The 15,226-nt window shown below is 44.6% G+C and overlaps 1 protein-coding gene across 1 annotated transcript; it reads left to right on the top strand.

The window, feature by feature from the left end:
* The first annotated feature begins 4,706 nt into the window (after positions 1–4,706).
* Positions 4,707–14,869, top strand: CLBA1 (clathrin binding box of aftiphilin containing 1). The gene is made up of 6 exons (XM_068399413.1): positions 4,707–4,790; positions 6,050–6,730; positions 9,519–9,667; positions 11,168–11,297; positions 12,584–12,697; positions 14,174–14,869. The coding sequence occupies exons 2-6, from the start codon at positions 6,272–6,274 to the stop codon at positions 14,339–14,341; spliced, it is 1,020 nt and encodes a 339-aa protein (XP_068255514.1). The 5' UTR covers positions 4,707–4,790; positions 6,050–6,271; the 3' UTR covers positions 14,342–14,869.
* The last annotated feature ends 357 nt before the right edge of the window (positions 14,870–15,226 follow it).

Genomic DNA, 15,226 nt, shown 5'->3' on the forward strand with positions numbered 1-15,226 from the left:
CACGGGTAAGGGATGTTGCCAGGAGGATTCCTCAACTGGTGAGGCCCTCTGACTACTACCCACTATTAGTATTCCAGGTGGGTAGGGATGAGATTGAAGAGAGAAGTCCCAGGGCAATCAAAAGGGACTTCAGGGCCCTGGGGCGTTTGGTAAAGGGGGTAGGTGCGCAGGTGATATACTCTTCAGTTCCTTTGGTATTTGGTGAAAATAGGGAAAAGACTGTGAAAGTACAACAGATTAATATGTGGCTAAGAGACTGGTGCCGTAGGTGGGATTTTGGGTTTGTTGACAACGGGGCGGCTTTCATGACACCGGGCCTGCTTATGCAGGATGGGGAACAGCTGAATCAGAAGGGGAAAAGGGTTATGGCCCAGAAGTTGGCAGGGCTGATCAAGAGGTCTTTAAGCTAGGTTCGATGGGGGAGGGGGATAAGACCAGGGCAGCCACAAATAAACCTAGGGGTGACAGGCCTGTGTCGGGGGCAAGGCCGCTAGCCCAGCTGAAGTGCATTTACACCAATGCACGCAGTATGGGCAACAAACAGGAAGAGCTAGAGGCCACTGTACAGCAGGAAGGTTATGATGTGGTTGCCATCACAGAAACGTGGTGGGATGACTCTCATGACTGGAGTGCAACTGTGGATGGCTATAAGCTCTTTAAGAGGGACAGGCGGAGCAGGAGAGGCGGGGGGGTAGCGCTATATGTTAGGGAGTGCTTGGACTGTGTTGATATTGAGGAAGACGGTGAGGATGACAAGGTTGAATGTTTATGGGTGAAGATCAGGGGGAAGGTCGGCAGGGCGGACATTACGGTGGGAGTCTGTTATAGACCACCCAACCAGGATGAGCAGGCAGACGAGGCATTTTACAAGCGGCTGTCAGAAGCCGCCCGGTCGCTGGCCCTTGTACTCGTGGGCGACTTCAACTTGCCAGATGTCTGCTGGAAATACGACATGGCAGAGAGGAAGCAATCTAGGAGGTTCCTCGAATGTGTGGAGGACAACTTCCTTATGCAAGTAGTAAATGAGCCCACTAGAGGAGGGGCCCTGCTTGACCTGTTGTTTGTGAACAGAGAAGGACTAGTGGGAGATGTGAGGGTCGGTGGCCGTCTTGGGAGTAGCGACCATGAAATGTTAGAGTTTTCGATAGTGGGGGAAGTAAGGAGGGGCAAGAATAGAACTTCTGCCTTAGATTTCCGGCGGGCTGACTTTAGCCTGTTTAAGAGGCTGGTGGACCGAGTCCCTTGGGAATTGGTCCTGGGGGGCAAAGGAGTCCAGGAAGGCTGGACATGCTTCAAAAGGGAATTGTTAAATATTCAGGAGCAGGCTGTCCCAGTCTGCAGGAAGGCAAGCCGTCGGGGAAAAAGACCGGCCTGGTTAAACAGGGAACTTAGACTAGAACTTAAGGAAAAAAAGAGAGCCTACTTGCTCTGGAAGAAGGGTCGGGAAACTTGGGAGGTCTATAGGGACGTGGCCAGGTCATGTAGGGAGAAGATTAGAAGGGCCAGAGCTCAATTAGAGCTCGATTTGGCTGCTACAGTCAAAGATAACAAAAAAAGCTTTTACAAATACATCAGCAGCAAAAGGAGGGTCAAGGAGAGCCTCCACCACTTGCTGAATGAGGAGGGTAGTGTAGTGTCAGGGGATGAGGAAAAGGCAGAGGTGCTCAATGCCTTCTTTGCCTCGGTCTTTAATGCCAAGATCGGTTGTCCTCAGGAGACTCGGCACCCAGAGCCTGAAGTTAGGGACGGGGGGCTGTGTGAACCTCCCAGGATCCAGGAGGAGACGGTTAGTGACCTGCTGTGCCAGTTGGACACCCACAAGGCTGTGGGCCTGGATGGGCTTCACCCCAGAGTAATGAAGGAACTGGCAAATGAACTTGCCAAAGCACTCTCGATTATCTACCGGCAGTCCTGGTTAACTGGAGAAGTTCCAGCTGACTGGAAATTAGCAAATGTAACACCCATCTACAAGAAGGGTCGGAAGGACGATTCAGGGAACTACAGGCCTGTCAGCCTGACCTCGGTGCCAGGCAAGGTGATGGAACAGATCATCCTGAGTGCCATTACACGGCATATGCAGGACAATCGGGGCATCAGGGCCAGCCAACATGGATTCATGAAAGGCAGGTCCTGCTTGACCAACCTGGTCTCCTTCGATGACCAAGTGACCCGCTTAGTAGATGAGGGCAGGGCTGTGGATGTAGTCTATCTAGACTTCAGTAAGGCATTCGACACTGTCTCCCACAGCATCCTCCTGGACAAACTGGCTGCCTGGGGCTTGGATGTGTGGACTCTTCAATGGGTTAAAAACTGGCTGGATGGCCGAGCCCAGAGTGTGGTGGTGAATGAGACAAAGTCCAGCTGGCGCCGGTCACTAGCGGTGTTCCCCAGGGCTCAGTTCTGGGGCCGGTGCTGTTCATTATCTTTATAGATGATCTAGACGTAGGGATTGAGTGCACCTCAGCAAATTTGCAGATGACACCAAGGCTGGGTGGCAGTGTCGATCTGCTGGAGGGTAGGAAGGCCCTTCAGAGGGATTTGGACAGGTTAGATAGATGGGCCGAGACCAACGGCATGAGGTTCAACAAGAACAAGTGCCGGGTCTTACACTTTGGCCACAACAACCCCATGCAGCTCTACAGGCTGGGGGAAGAGTGGTTAGAAAGCGGCCCGGTGGAAAGAGACCTGGGGGTGCTGGTCGACAGCCGGCTAAACATGAGCCAGCAGTGTGCCCAGGTGGCCAAGAAGGCCAATGGCATCCTGGCCTCTATTAGGAATAGTGTAGCCAGCCGGTCTAGGGAAGTGATCGTCCCTCTGTACTCGGCACTGGTGAGGCCGCACCTTGAATACTGTGTCCAGTTCTGGGCCCCGCACTTCAAGAAAGATGTTGAGGTGTGGGAGCGAGTCCAGAGGAGGGCGACCAAGCTGGGGAAGGGTCTGGAGGGTCTGACGTACAAGGAACGGCTGAGGGAGCTGGGGTTGTTTAGCCTGGAGAAGAGGAGGCTCCGAGGTGACCTTATTGCAGTCTACAACTACCTGAAGGGAGGTTGTAGTGAAGTGGGAGTTGGCCTCTTCTCCTGGGCAACTAGCGATAGGACAAGAGGGCACAGCCTCAAGCTTCGCCAGGGGAGGTTCAGGTTGGACATCAGGAAGAATTTCTTTACAGAAAGGGTTATTAGACATTGGAATGGGCTGCCCAGGGTGGTGGTGGAGTCACCATCTCTGGATGTGTTTAAGAAAAGACTGGACATGGCACTTTGTGCCATGGTCTAGTTGACAGGGTGGTGTAGGGGCAGCGGTTGGACTCGATGATCCCTGAGGTCTCTTCCAACCTGGTTGATTCTGTGAATCACAGTCTCGCTGAGCTGGTCGGGTATCCTCAGACCTGCAAGCTGCCATGGGATGGCCACGGAGGGTAAGAAACTGCTCCAAAGCAGAAAGAAAACAAATTTAAAAAATATTTCAGAGACCTGCCAATAACGTTGCTTTGCCTCTGCGTCTGGGAATCACTCCCAAATTCAGCCTCCCGCCCTCAGATAAAGTACTACAGCCTGGAACGAGAGTCAGATGTGTGGGAGGGGAGTGCACATATCTGTGCCTGGGCTGGGAAGCATATGTACTGTAGTGCCTAGAAAATGCTTTTTACTTTGGGCCTTGCTCCAGAAAACCTTTTTCCTTGCTTTTACACCTGTCTCCTGTTGCTTGGGACTGCCCTGATATTAAAAACCCAGCCCCGAGGACAGGGAGCCTGAGGAATTTTCTTTGCACTCTGCCACCCGGATGTGGGAGCAGCCAGCCTTGGGCACATTGCCTTCAGCCCACACCTCTGCTCCTCAAGGGGCGGGTGAGAAGAGGTGGTCACCCCAGGCCGCGGGGTGACCTGTCCACAGCGGCCAGACCCACAGCTTCTGGCTTTATCTGATACGAGTGGATCAAGTCCCACCCTCAGCAGAGAGGGGGGACAACCAAGTACCTCGTGGGGCAAAAGAAGGGAGGGAGGAAGAGGAGATCCCGAGAGTCTGTCGCTGGCCTATTCCAACCATTTTAGCATGAGGTTATATTAGCGGGTGGTTGATTGTTCCATATCCTGGAACTTTGTAATGTTGTGAGGATTTTAGGTATTCTCAAATTAAAAGCAAACACGAACCACCACCATCAAACTCTATGTCCTTAGCTTGCCAGATCGCAGGAAGAAGCTGGAAAAACGTGAATACTTTTTTTTTTCACATCACAATTTTAAAATCAGTCTCTTCCTGGAGGGCAGGTATCGACTTCTGGCTGGAAGACGTCAGGGTGGTTTCATCCCAAGGCAGACGCAGGTGAAGACAACGGTAATGACGGAGGCCCAGGGGTGAGGTCAGAGAACCGGGGAAGTACTTGTCAAAGCAGCGAAAGGGGAGAGAAAGAGGAGAGCCGGGCCTGGCTGCGGGAAGGCTGAGGAAGGGCTGGGGCTCCTCGGCCCCTTGCTGCTCCCCTCGGCGGGGCGGAGGCCGGACAGGAGGAGGCCGGGCAGGCCCGCGGGGGATCGGGCCCGCCGCCACGGCAGGGCGCTGGAGGGCCTCTCCCGCCTGCCCCCGGAGGCAGCGCCTCGGCTGACAGGGTCTGGGGGCGAGAAGCGCTCCGCTGTGCCCCCGGGCCGCCCCGCCCCGCGCTACGAGCACCCCCGGCCGGTAGCGGCCCCCCGCCGGCCCCGCCGCCCCGCCCCGGCACACCTCGGCGCCGCCCCTGGCGCTCTGCCGGCGCGGCCGGGCCCGGGCGCTGGCCGGGCGGTGCGGGGCCCTGGATCGGCGGTAAGGCTGTTTCCTCACGGTTGGCGGGTCCCGAGCTGCCCCAGCGCCGCTCAGGCTCCGCGCCCGCCTCGGCGGCGGCTCCGCGCCCCCGCCGCAGCTGAGGAGCTGAGGAGCTGAGGCACGGCCGCGGCCCTGCCCTCCCGGGGGCCGCGGGGTGAGGCTGCTCGCCGTGCCCTCCCCTGCCTCTCTCCCCCTCCCCGGGAGCGCGGCTCCCCGCGGCGGGCAGGTGCCGGCGCCCAGCCCGGGGTGCCCGGTCCCTGCTGGGGGTTCGGGCTGGCCGGGCCGGGCGATGGAAAACACGGTGGAGGAGCCTTTTCCCCTGGGTGAAGCGCCGGCGGCTCCGGGTCGGTGACGGGCTCTCGGCCGCCTTCCTGGTCCGCTCCCCCTGCCCTGCTCCGCCCGGGGGACAGCGGCGGCCCCGCCGTGCCCCCGTGTCCTGGCTGCCCCCCCGCCAAGCCCCTCCAAAGCCCGGCGGGGCGGACGGGGGTCCGGCCGTTCCCGCGGTCGGTGCCTGGCCGGTCCTGTGCCACCTTCGAGGTGAACTTGGGGAGAAAAAAAACCCCAGATCTGTCGTGTCTGTTAAGCACAGAAAAATACCTGAGGGCGGCCAGTCGTTCCGAAGTGGTTTTAGTGTAGCTCCTAACCTGCTCCCAGACCAGCTTGTCAGTCGGAAAAATGCTCGAGGAGGTGTGATTAATCTAAAATGATAAATGCAGGTTTGCCTGTATCATTTACAGGTGCCAGACCGGACTTACTAAATCTGGCTTAATTGCTGAAGTAGTTGGAAGCACTGTATTTTCACAGGATAAAAACGGACGGTTCCCAGCTTGCTCAAGTCGTGTTCACCTCTCAGTAACCTGTCGGGCAGGGAAAGCCGTGCAAACAAAAAAAAAACGTTCTTCCATTATACACGAGATGGATTAAATAAATACTTGTAGAAAATATTTGATAAGTGTCAGATATTGTCTGTAATTATTTTGGTTTGTCTCCTGTATACTCGATCAGTACTCAATTAATATCCATCAACTTCTGTTAAGTGTTTTCTGAGTAATGGTCGCTAATTTAATGGCTTTCTTATGGTGTGGGCAGATGGTTCAGTGTAAATTTTAAATAATTTTGCCTACAGCAATTTTTGGTTGTATAATACTGGAATGTGTTTGTTAACCTGAGCGTTCTTTCTCCTGCCTTATCAGCTATCTTTCTTTATTCCTCCACAGCCCTTATCACAGAAGTATTTATTTATGATTCTTTCTTTGCAGGCTAATATCCTACACAGAAAGTGAGATTGAATAACATGCACATGCTGATTACTGGAGGAGAAGCTGAGGACATCCTGTTTTATTTAGCAGTATTATTATTCTTTGGTGTGAAACAAAGAATTTGATTCTGTTTTGGAAATACTCAGATTTCTAATGCAACTGAACTTCGGTAGCCTTTTTTTGCAGTACAGATTTCAACAAATGACTTTTTCTTGAACAAAGATGCAGAACCTGTCACTAGGAGAAAGTCTTACTAATACCAACACATCTCGACGGATGTCTCTAAAAGACCTAGCAGTTGAAGTAGGTGGTTTGTCTCTCCACGAAAGTGACTGTAACTCAAATGAAAGGACAAATGAAGAAGAAAATATTAATCTTTCAGTAATGCAGCAAAGCCTCCCTGAAGTGAATAGCAAAGGCAGAAGTTGGGAGGGGTTTTCTGAGAGCAGTTCTAGTACCTCAGAATCCAGCGGTTCCTGGGGTGATTTTGAAGGCTTCAGGGAGCCCTTAGACAAATCAGAGAGATTCAGTCACCATCTTGAGGTTTTGGTGAATTCAACAAAAACACCTAGAGTTGATACGGAATTAAGCAGAGGACATTGCAGAGCTTCTGTGGATCACTTTTGTTCTGAGCCATCTCTACACAGTGGGATACAGGAGACTTCAAGCTCTCTAAATGAGGTATGTGTTAATAGTAAACCAAAGACCAGAAATGTTTGTGTTACCGCTTCCTCCATCTCAAGATTAGTATCTGAATGTCTTCTCTATAGCGGATAACGCTGTACAGGGAGAGAAACTGTCAAGCAACTTTGCAGCTAGCTCAAGTGGAACAAAAGCAACTTCTTTACAGTGTTTGACAAATACTTAATGTTATCCTGCTGGAGAGCTTTAAAGAATGTAATGCGCTACTTTGCTTCTAGACACTAGGAGTAAGTAAGCACGTAGAAATGATGAACCTTGCCCTGAGGCACTCACAATTTAAAAGCTAGGCAAGAATGAGCGTAGGAAACAAAAAATCAGGAAGGTGGGTAACAAAAACAGGGTGGACAAAAAATTCTGTGAGTTGCCTGCAAGGTTATTGAAATAAACCAACATAAAATTGAGTTAGAAATTGGGAAAAACTAACTTTCATTATTTAATATACTGCCTGAATAATCCAACAGTCTCTCTGGAATTTTAAACTGACTGTGGGTCGAAGTTAATGACACAAAAAATGAATAGAAACAATTTAATATCATTCACTTTCTAGCAGAGGATGTTACATTTTCTCATACAATGTTAGAACGAATAATCTGAATAAATAACATAATGAGTCCTTATCAGCACAAAAAAGGGTTCAGGTGAAGGCTTCTACCTTGTTGCAATTAATGTGTTTCCATGTTTACCAAACATGCATCACCAAAGCGAACCAAAGTAACAAAAGGAAAATAAGAATGTACCAATACAAAACAAAACACCCTCATTCTTAATGTTTTTATCCTAGATTAAAACATCTGAAAAAAGAGAGCAATCGACTTCCACGGAGTTAATCAGTAGCAGTAATATCTTACTGCTTGTGGTCTGTTGGATGAGTTTTAGTCCGCATAGGGAATTGAGGGTTTTCTGAAGACAGGCTTTCTTGCCTTTGCCTGGGAACTTTAGCTGTTGTAGAGGTATTACTAGGGAAAGCAGGTAGATGCACGTGGGATAAGCTGTCCGGCACTGACAGAGTGAAGATCACAAGGTATCTGGTTATTGGTGTGCATAAACAGAGAATTTACATTGTTTGTAATGCTGGAAATTGGGGACAAGAAGTCTTATGTTGGAAAAAAGAGAGTATGTAATGACTGGAGCTGAAATAGAATGTAGCAGATTGTTTGGTTTCTTTCCAAAAGGCAGTAGGAGCTTTATCTTACTGAAGCCTTTGCTTTATTTTTGCATTTATTAAAGGCAAAAGGCAATGTCCAGTACGAGCTAAATAAGTTATCCATGCCTGGAGTTTCAAGTTGTCTTTTCTTGTCTCAGGGTAGAGAAACAGCTGCAGAGCTGTTGGAGATTTCTTTGGGTGTAGAACGTATGTGTAGCTTGTCCTTCATCCCTGTGCTTTTTGTATTGTTTGTTTGAGATCATAACAACGGGGGCTCTATCTTCTGTATAATCCATAGAAAAAGTCCAGGTAAGTTGGAAGGGAGCTCTAGAGATAATCTGAGGTCAGAGGTCTGACCTTCAATGTCTAATGCTTCAGTTAATTAAACAATATCAGTCTGGAGCAGAACCATGTATTTTAAGATGAAAATAATCATTAATTTCCTTGCAGTAGCTGGATGCTTTGGCTACATGATTGAATAACTTCAAGGATTTTTCATGTGTTCTTTAAATACTGGCCTTTGTGAGAGGGACTAGTGCACTGGAGTATTCTGATATAATAGGATATAGAGGATTTAGTCAAAAAAAGCACGGATGTGTAATTTGTGCATTCACATTTTTATTATTACTACCAAGGCTACAAGGTAAATGGAAATATACCAAAGTTTCTTTAGAAAACACTCACTGAAGTAGACAGTAATAAAAACAATTAAAAAAAATTTGGATTTTTCATCTGGCTTGGCTAAACTGTAAGCCAGTGATGTGTATGCACGTTGGAGTAACATCACAGGCTCTAAGAAGATATTACAAGTGAGGCAGATCTGTGCTTCCCTTGATTCACATTTCTGTGGCTGTAATTTCCCCACCCTACCCCAAGCCAAGAGCAGCTGCCTGACTTTTCCTTAGCTCCTGTCCTATTTAGGTTTTGGTACCTACTTGGAAGGTTTTTTTTCCTTGACTGTTGCTCTCCGCGTATGCTTTAGAAGTGTGCATTCACAGAATTCTGCTTCTCAGACATCTTTCTCCTCCATATAGTACACCTGTTGTAAGTTAAGTCTACTGAAATAATTTACAAATCGATTTAAAATATTGTGACACTTTGGGCAAGATTCAAAGGATTTTACCCAGGAATCTTTGAATGTCCAGCAGCTGCCCTCAGGATAGGCAGTTAGCAAGGCCTTACTTCAGGAGGGAGCAGCATGGGCACAATTCTGTTTCTAGAAGCATGCTCAGAAGTACAGAAGCTTCTACCAGCTCTGTTGATTTTGCCCTCCTCATCATTAGATTAAATCTAATTTATACATCCGTTTTGACCTGGACTGAATTAGCTGAGCAGGAGACTTGAGTGTTAGTAGGCAAACCAGTCTATAACTTCGTAGCTGGGAAGCTAGAGACTAAGGTTCATCAGAAACTCTTGGACTCCTGCTTCTCCTCCTCTAATTCTAGGTAAATACTCAAAACACTGAACTATGGGCTCAGTTCCTCTGTGCCATTAATATTAATACAAAATTTAAAAACAATCAATAATATAATCACTAGAAACATTGTGGTCTTTGGACTAGGCCCTTCATGAACCGTGGGGATGGTCTGTATAACATATGTACTAAAACTCTGTTTTTTCTAGGCAAACCACAGCTATGAGGATATATTTAAGCTGGGCTTTCCAGAAGTCTTTGTATCACAGTCCAGAGAGAGCATAAGAAGCCTGGATCAAGTACTTGATACAAATAATGAAGATGTTGGGATACCTGAACTTATGAAGAATCAACTTTGGTAATGAGTTTGGATCAACAGTTTAAAAAAAAGAATTTAAAAGTTCCTCAGCAATTACACTATTTATTTCATAGTTTAAAAATCAGTGGTACTTGCAGGTGAACTTAAAAATCTTTTTAATCATTATGCTCTTCAGCATATAGATCATACCAATTTTGTATTGTGTTGTTAAAGGAGATGGATTGTGTTTTAGCCATTGGAAAACAAGGAAGGGAATATGTCAAAATTACAAATTCCTGCTTAGGGTTTTTCCTGCTGGTGGTGTGCCTTCTTATGACTAAGCCTCTGGAATGCCAGAACACCCGACAGGCAGCCTGTTCTTCCTGTTCCCTTGTTCTTTCTTTACAACACATCTGACTTATTTCTTCATCATCCGAGGCAGGAGCATTGCTGCTGCTTCTACTAACAACCCACTCACTTTTTTTTTTCCTCCCTCCCCAGTTTTCCCAGGTGGTAACTTCTTCTCATGTTTAACCAGATGTGCTTCAGAATCTGTGGTGCATCTGGCTTCTTTCCTGGGGTTATGTTAGTAGCAATTAGTATCATTAACTTATCTTTCTCTTAAGACAGCTGGAACACTTTTAGATCTGTTACATGTTTTTGAAGGATCAGCAGCTTCTGAGCAGTATTGTAGTTACTGAACAGTATTGTGGTTATTTCTGCATGCATCTGAGGCTTTGTGTCTAGAAAGCTGGTCAGACCGTACTTCGGAAATGTCATAAGAATCACAAGAAATGTAGTTAAGACATTTCATGTGGGTATCCTTTTGGCAAGTTCCTTGTATGTGCATTGTATTTTAATCAGCCTCAGACTTGTGGAGAAGTAGGATATGTATGCAAAAGGGACTGCAGTATTATAGCAGAGTACCAACTACAGACAAAAAAGCCCTGATCTACTGTGGTGAATAACTAAGATCAATGATAATTGGCATCCTGTACTAAGCAAAAAGCAACTGGATTTATGTAGGAGGAATGTAAGAACCCAAAGTACTATGTAGAGGGAACTCTCTGATTCTCACTGTTTCAGTAGTGTGTGCCTTTGGCTTGTTCTGTAGTACCTATTTGTCCAGAGCAGATGCAGGTCACCCACCTGAGCAGCAGGCTGCCGCAGTGGAAAAGCATGAGTGATGGGAAGGAGAAAGGTTTGAGAGACAGAAAATGCAACGTGCAGAATTAATAGGGCTGAACTCTACCCACATTTAGAAGCAATTGAATAATCCGAGCTGTTGGCGTATAATAATCTCTGAAATATGCTTCTAATGCACTTCTTATCTGAGAAGCCCAAACATACAGTTATGTTGACTTAGTGTTTCCGTTAATTGTCACTCAAGCTTATTAGTACATCGGGTTGATAGTTTGAACGAATGTAGTTTTAAGGTAAGTTGCTTTTTAGATCAAGGTAGGCTAGTACACAACTGTATGTAGTGAAAATAACTAAGTTATATACATCTACGGGAAACTTTGTACACCTTATAACCTCAGACTGTGTTTTCTTTCCTAGCATTGATTCTAGAAACATATGGAGAACACTTAGAGACTTTGATAATACCCCCAGCTTAAGACATCCCTGGAGTAAATCTCATTGCCAAGAAAACCTCTTGAGTGTTCTTGGAATAGATGCAAATCAAAAGGTAATTGAACAATGGTTTGCAAGCATGCCAGCATAAGCACTTGGTTATGAATCTCATTTTCTGTAAGCTATACATGCAGATGCATGAGGAGCTACATCTGAGTGAGCCATGAGTTTTTTACAGAGAGCCTTTTAAAATGATAGTCTGGTGTTTTCTCATGATTATGTGCAAGTAACTATCAAATTGTGCAGGATCAAATTTTGATTGTATTTACATTGAAGTCTCCATTATGTAGTGCCCTGTTGCATTAGATGGTAACGTTCAGCTTTAGTATAGATGTAGAAATTTCGGATGTGTGTGTGGTAAGATGGTTTTCTTTTTTGCTCAGTGTATAAGAAAATTGTTAGTCTCTAATATCTTTCCATTAAGTGAAAATCGGATTTGAATCAGAGAGGCTGTTAAAGTAATTACTGGATGTTTTTACTGTATATGAACTGAAAGTGTGTTCCACTTCCCTTTTCCTCAGATTATGGTATCTGTTTTCGCAAGGCTTGAGGGAGAGTATGTTTTAAATTGAATCAAGACCAAAACAACATTATTGAAAGATCTCAAAAAGAAATGTCTGTGTTTAATGTCTTGTTTTGAGAAGATAAAGGTATCAGAGATGGTTTAGTATTCAACCTGGTTATTTAGTTGGGATGAATTAGTCACATGTGGTTTTCAGACGTAACAGTTTCAATTGCTAATTTGATTGGTGAAGCCCGGGGCGGGGGGGTTACTGCATTCAATTTTGATTTTATGGATGTATTTGACCTTTCATGCAAGTTATAACAAACAGAACAACAGTGCTGAAGGTATAGGGCCTATTCTGCACTTGAAAGTCACTTTTATAGAACTGTCACTTAACAGGAGAGAATGGGAGACGTTTCTCCAACATAGTTAAACTCCCCTTCTGTTCCTTTCTTGCTCATAGATACACTGGCATTAAATCAATGCCCAGGCAGCTTAAACTTATGTCATTACTTCTTTTTTGTTACTGGAAAATTGTATTGCTTTTAACAATAGTGATGAAGATGTATTTCCCAGCTATTTTCTGGTGTAGGTTAGGGCTAATTTTAATTGGCAATTGCTTTTTTAAAAAAATTTTAAGTCAAAAATTGATTCACCTGCGTAGAACTTGGTTTGGCATAAAATTGTTTTAATGCAAGGGTGGCACATGATAAATCAAAGTACAGCTTCAGAAAGTAATATTTTGTTATTGTTATTTGAGGGAAACGTCTCTTTAGGTTATATGCTTTAAGATCAGATAGAAATTCATAAAGAAAATGTAAATTATGTTTTTTTAGGACTTTTTGGAGAGACAGGATGACATTTTTGAGGAATCAAATGTTAAGGATAATGAGGACTTCAGATTTGATGGTTTCAGTATTAACGACTGCAAAGCACTGATCCAGACCAAGGTAAGAATTGCTCTGAAAGTACTTCAGAGAATCACACTGTGTATTTTACTTGTTCCTCTGTGCTGTAGCCACCTGTTCTAGCATATATCCTCATGTAATTGCTTGGTCCTGATATATTTGGATGTGGAGTTGTTTTTTGCTCTTTGAAACCTATCTGACAGCTTTAGAAAAGGTACAATATAATGTACCAAATGCAAAACAACATAATATGGGGGATACTGAAATGTAAGGTTATTCATTACATAAGCTGGACTTTAGGGCAAATTACTTATTGGTTGAGAGAGCGCAGCAATATATAAAATGTAGTCAGGATGCTCTGATGACAAAGGAAGATTTTGTCTACAGACAGGCATGTCTGTAGAAGGATCAACACGTTGATCACTGAGAATGATGATTGTAACTCACTCCTAAAATATGGTAAGAGAGACATTAGAAGCAAAGCTGGTAGAGAAGAAATTGCATTCAAACTTGCGTTTCAGATATTCAGAACGATTCAGATTTGGTTTGTTCACTTGAGGAGAAAACAGGAGCTACTTAAGGAGGAAGGCAGAACTGATGTTGTAATTACAAGGATTTGAGAATGTTACTGTTTTTAAGCTGTGTTACAAAACAGGGAGAGAAATGAAATTGAAATACTTTGTTGTTAGTGCGTTTGTGTCTTTGGTCAAACAGGCCTTAATAAGCTCTATTTCTTTCTTGCTAAAGCAATGCAAGTTGGAAGGAAAATTCTGTCATTCCCTGCTGCTTTAAAAAAAATCAGTCACATTCAGTTTTTAACCAAGTGTTTTGGATGAATATTCTTAACCCAAGGTCCCTTCCTCAGTGGAGAATAAACTTGAACAGCTGTTGTTGCTGTGGAGCTGCATAGTTTGAGGCACACTTTCATTGCTCTGTTTTATTCTATATTTACTGCATTGGATGATGATGATGTATAACCATTCCGGGACCCTTGTACAGAAGAGCTGTTAGGCTGGAAAATTCAGAAAGAAAAATAAAAGAGACTGTCCAGCTTATTCCTTCATAATTCAGTTCTGCTTTCTTCAGTGAGTACATGAGGGTGGGATCGCAGCAGCTGACACATACTTGGAAATGTGTAAAATGCAGAGACGGGGTTTAGGCAAAGGAGAAGTGGTTCAAGATAGATGAAGAAGGAGTAAAAGTAAAAAGAATCATGACACAAAGTTAAGGTACATGGACCATATTTTTCTGGAGTAGCTTCTGAAGGGAAAGAACAAGCCCTGCAGTTTGGTGTCTCAAAGTAAAGCTCATTAGGAAATGTACGTTGCCATTTCTAATTTGTAAGTAAGTTAAATCATATAGTGGGATGTTTTCCATTATCTTCCTAGTTATGTCCTTTTATTTTCTTATGCTAATTTTATTTTTATGAAAACTGTGTAAAAATTAGATTGAAATACGCAAAGTGATTAACTTAATGTAGGATGGAAAAAATTAACTTAGTTTTTCTTTTTCACTCAGCTTTCTGTATCACCAGATTCCAGACATGGTCACCTTTTCACCTCTAACCTGTTTTTGAAAACCACATCATCAAATGGAAACATGCAATATATAACAATCCCAAGGAAGAAGCACATTTTCACTACACACAACCTAAAAATGAAATTTTTCAGTAGTGATGTTTGTTGAACCAAATGCACTTTTTTTTTTTTTTCTTTTTGAACTGATTGCAGTTTACCTTCGTTTTGTTACTGGCTTGGTACTATAGACTACATATGTTCTTTAGGAAAGTGATGTATTACTGCATATGAAGTACCTAAAGCCACATTATTAGAAGATATTTATCCTATTTAGTTGGGAAGTTGAAGGTGTAATTTTGTCCTGCTAAGTTTTGCTGTAGAGTCGTGTCTCTTACAGTAAATCCAGCCGCAATGACACTTTAAAGATACTCTGGTGGACTACTCTCCTGAACTACTGACCTTTCAGGCCTTAATGCCTCTTCTATCAAAAACCGTGTTTCCCTGCCAAAATCTCAACACGCCTCAGGTGTGTTGTAAAGTGTGCCTTGTCACCATCTCTCCTCATATTTGATCCAGCTTGGATCAGCTGAGATCTGTTACTTTACCACTGCTGAACATGTTGAGAGGAGCCTTCTGTATCTGGTGGCTTTCACTGGGGTTTAGGAAAATAAAACTGTTTTAACTTCTGTCTGCTAAAGCCTACTGTGGTGATATGGGTAGAGTCAGTGAAATGTTTTATTCTGGCGTTGGTTTCCAAGTGAAATAAATCACCTCTCTGAAGCTGATTGTAACAGCACTTCTTGGATTCATGCAGCCACCAATCACACCATGCATAACTATGTTTGTTAAAGGTTAACAGCAGTGTAGTTCAGGACTTGCACTGCACAATGCTGTAAGTTGCTGCCCTTTTAACATTTTATAGTAACTATCAACTATGATGCCCATCTTCCTGCATGCTTGAGTGCCAGAGGGGATGCACTTCACTATCATTCATATAATCTATGGTGCTTCCTTGCCAACTGCAACAGCTTTATTTATTCATTGGTAATAACTT

The sequence above is a fragment of the Nyctibius grandis genome, chromosome 4, assembly GCF_013368605.1.
Source record: "Nyctibius grandis isolate bNycGra1 chromosome 4, bNycGra1.pri, whole genome shotgun sequence".
NCBI classification, from domain to species: domain Eukaryota; kingdom Metazoa; phylum Chordata; class Aves; order Nyctibiiformes; family Nyctibiidae; genus Nyctibius; species Nyctibius grandis.

Excerpts from the sequence above, each read along its gene's own strand:
- CLBA1 (XM_068399413.1), top strand. The coding sequence starts at position 6,272 with ATGCAGAACCTGTCACTAGGAGAAAGTCTTACTAATACCAACACATCT. Across the intron at positions 9,668-11,167 it reads CTTATGAAGAATCAACTTTG|CATTGATTCTAGAAACATAT; the intron begins GTAATGAGTTTG and ends TTTCTTTCCTAG. Across the intron at positions 12,698-14,173 it reads AAGCACTGATCCAGACCAAG|CTTTCTGTATCACCAGATTC; the intron begins GTAAGAATTGCT and ends TTTTTCACTCAG.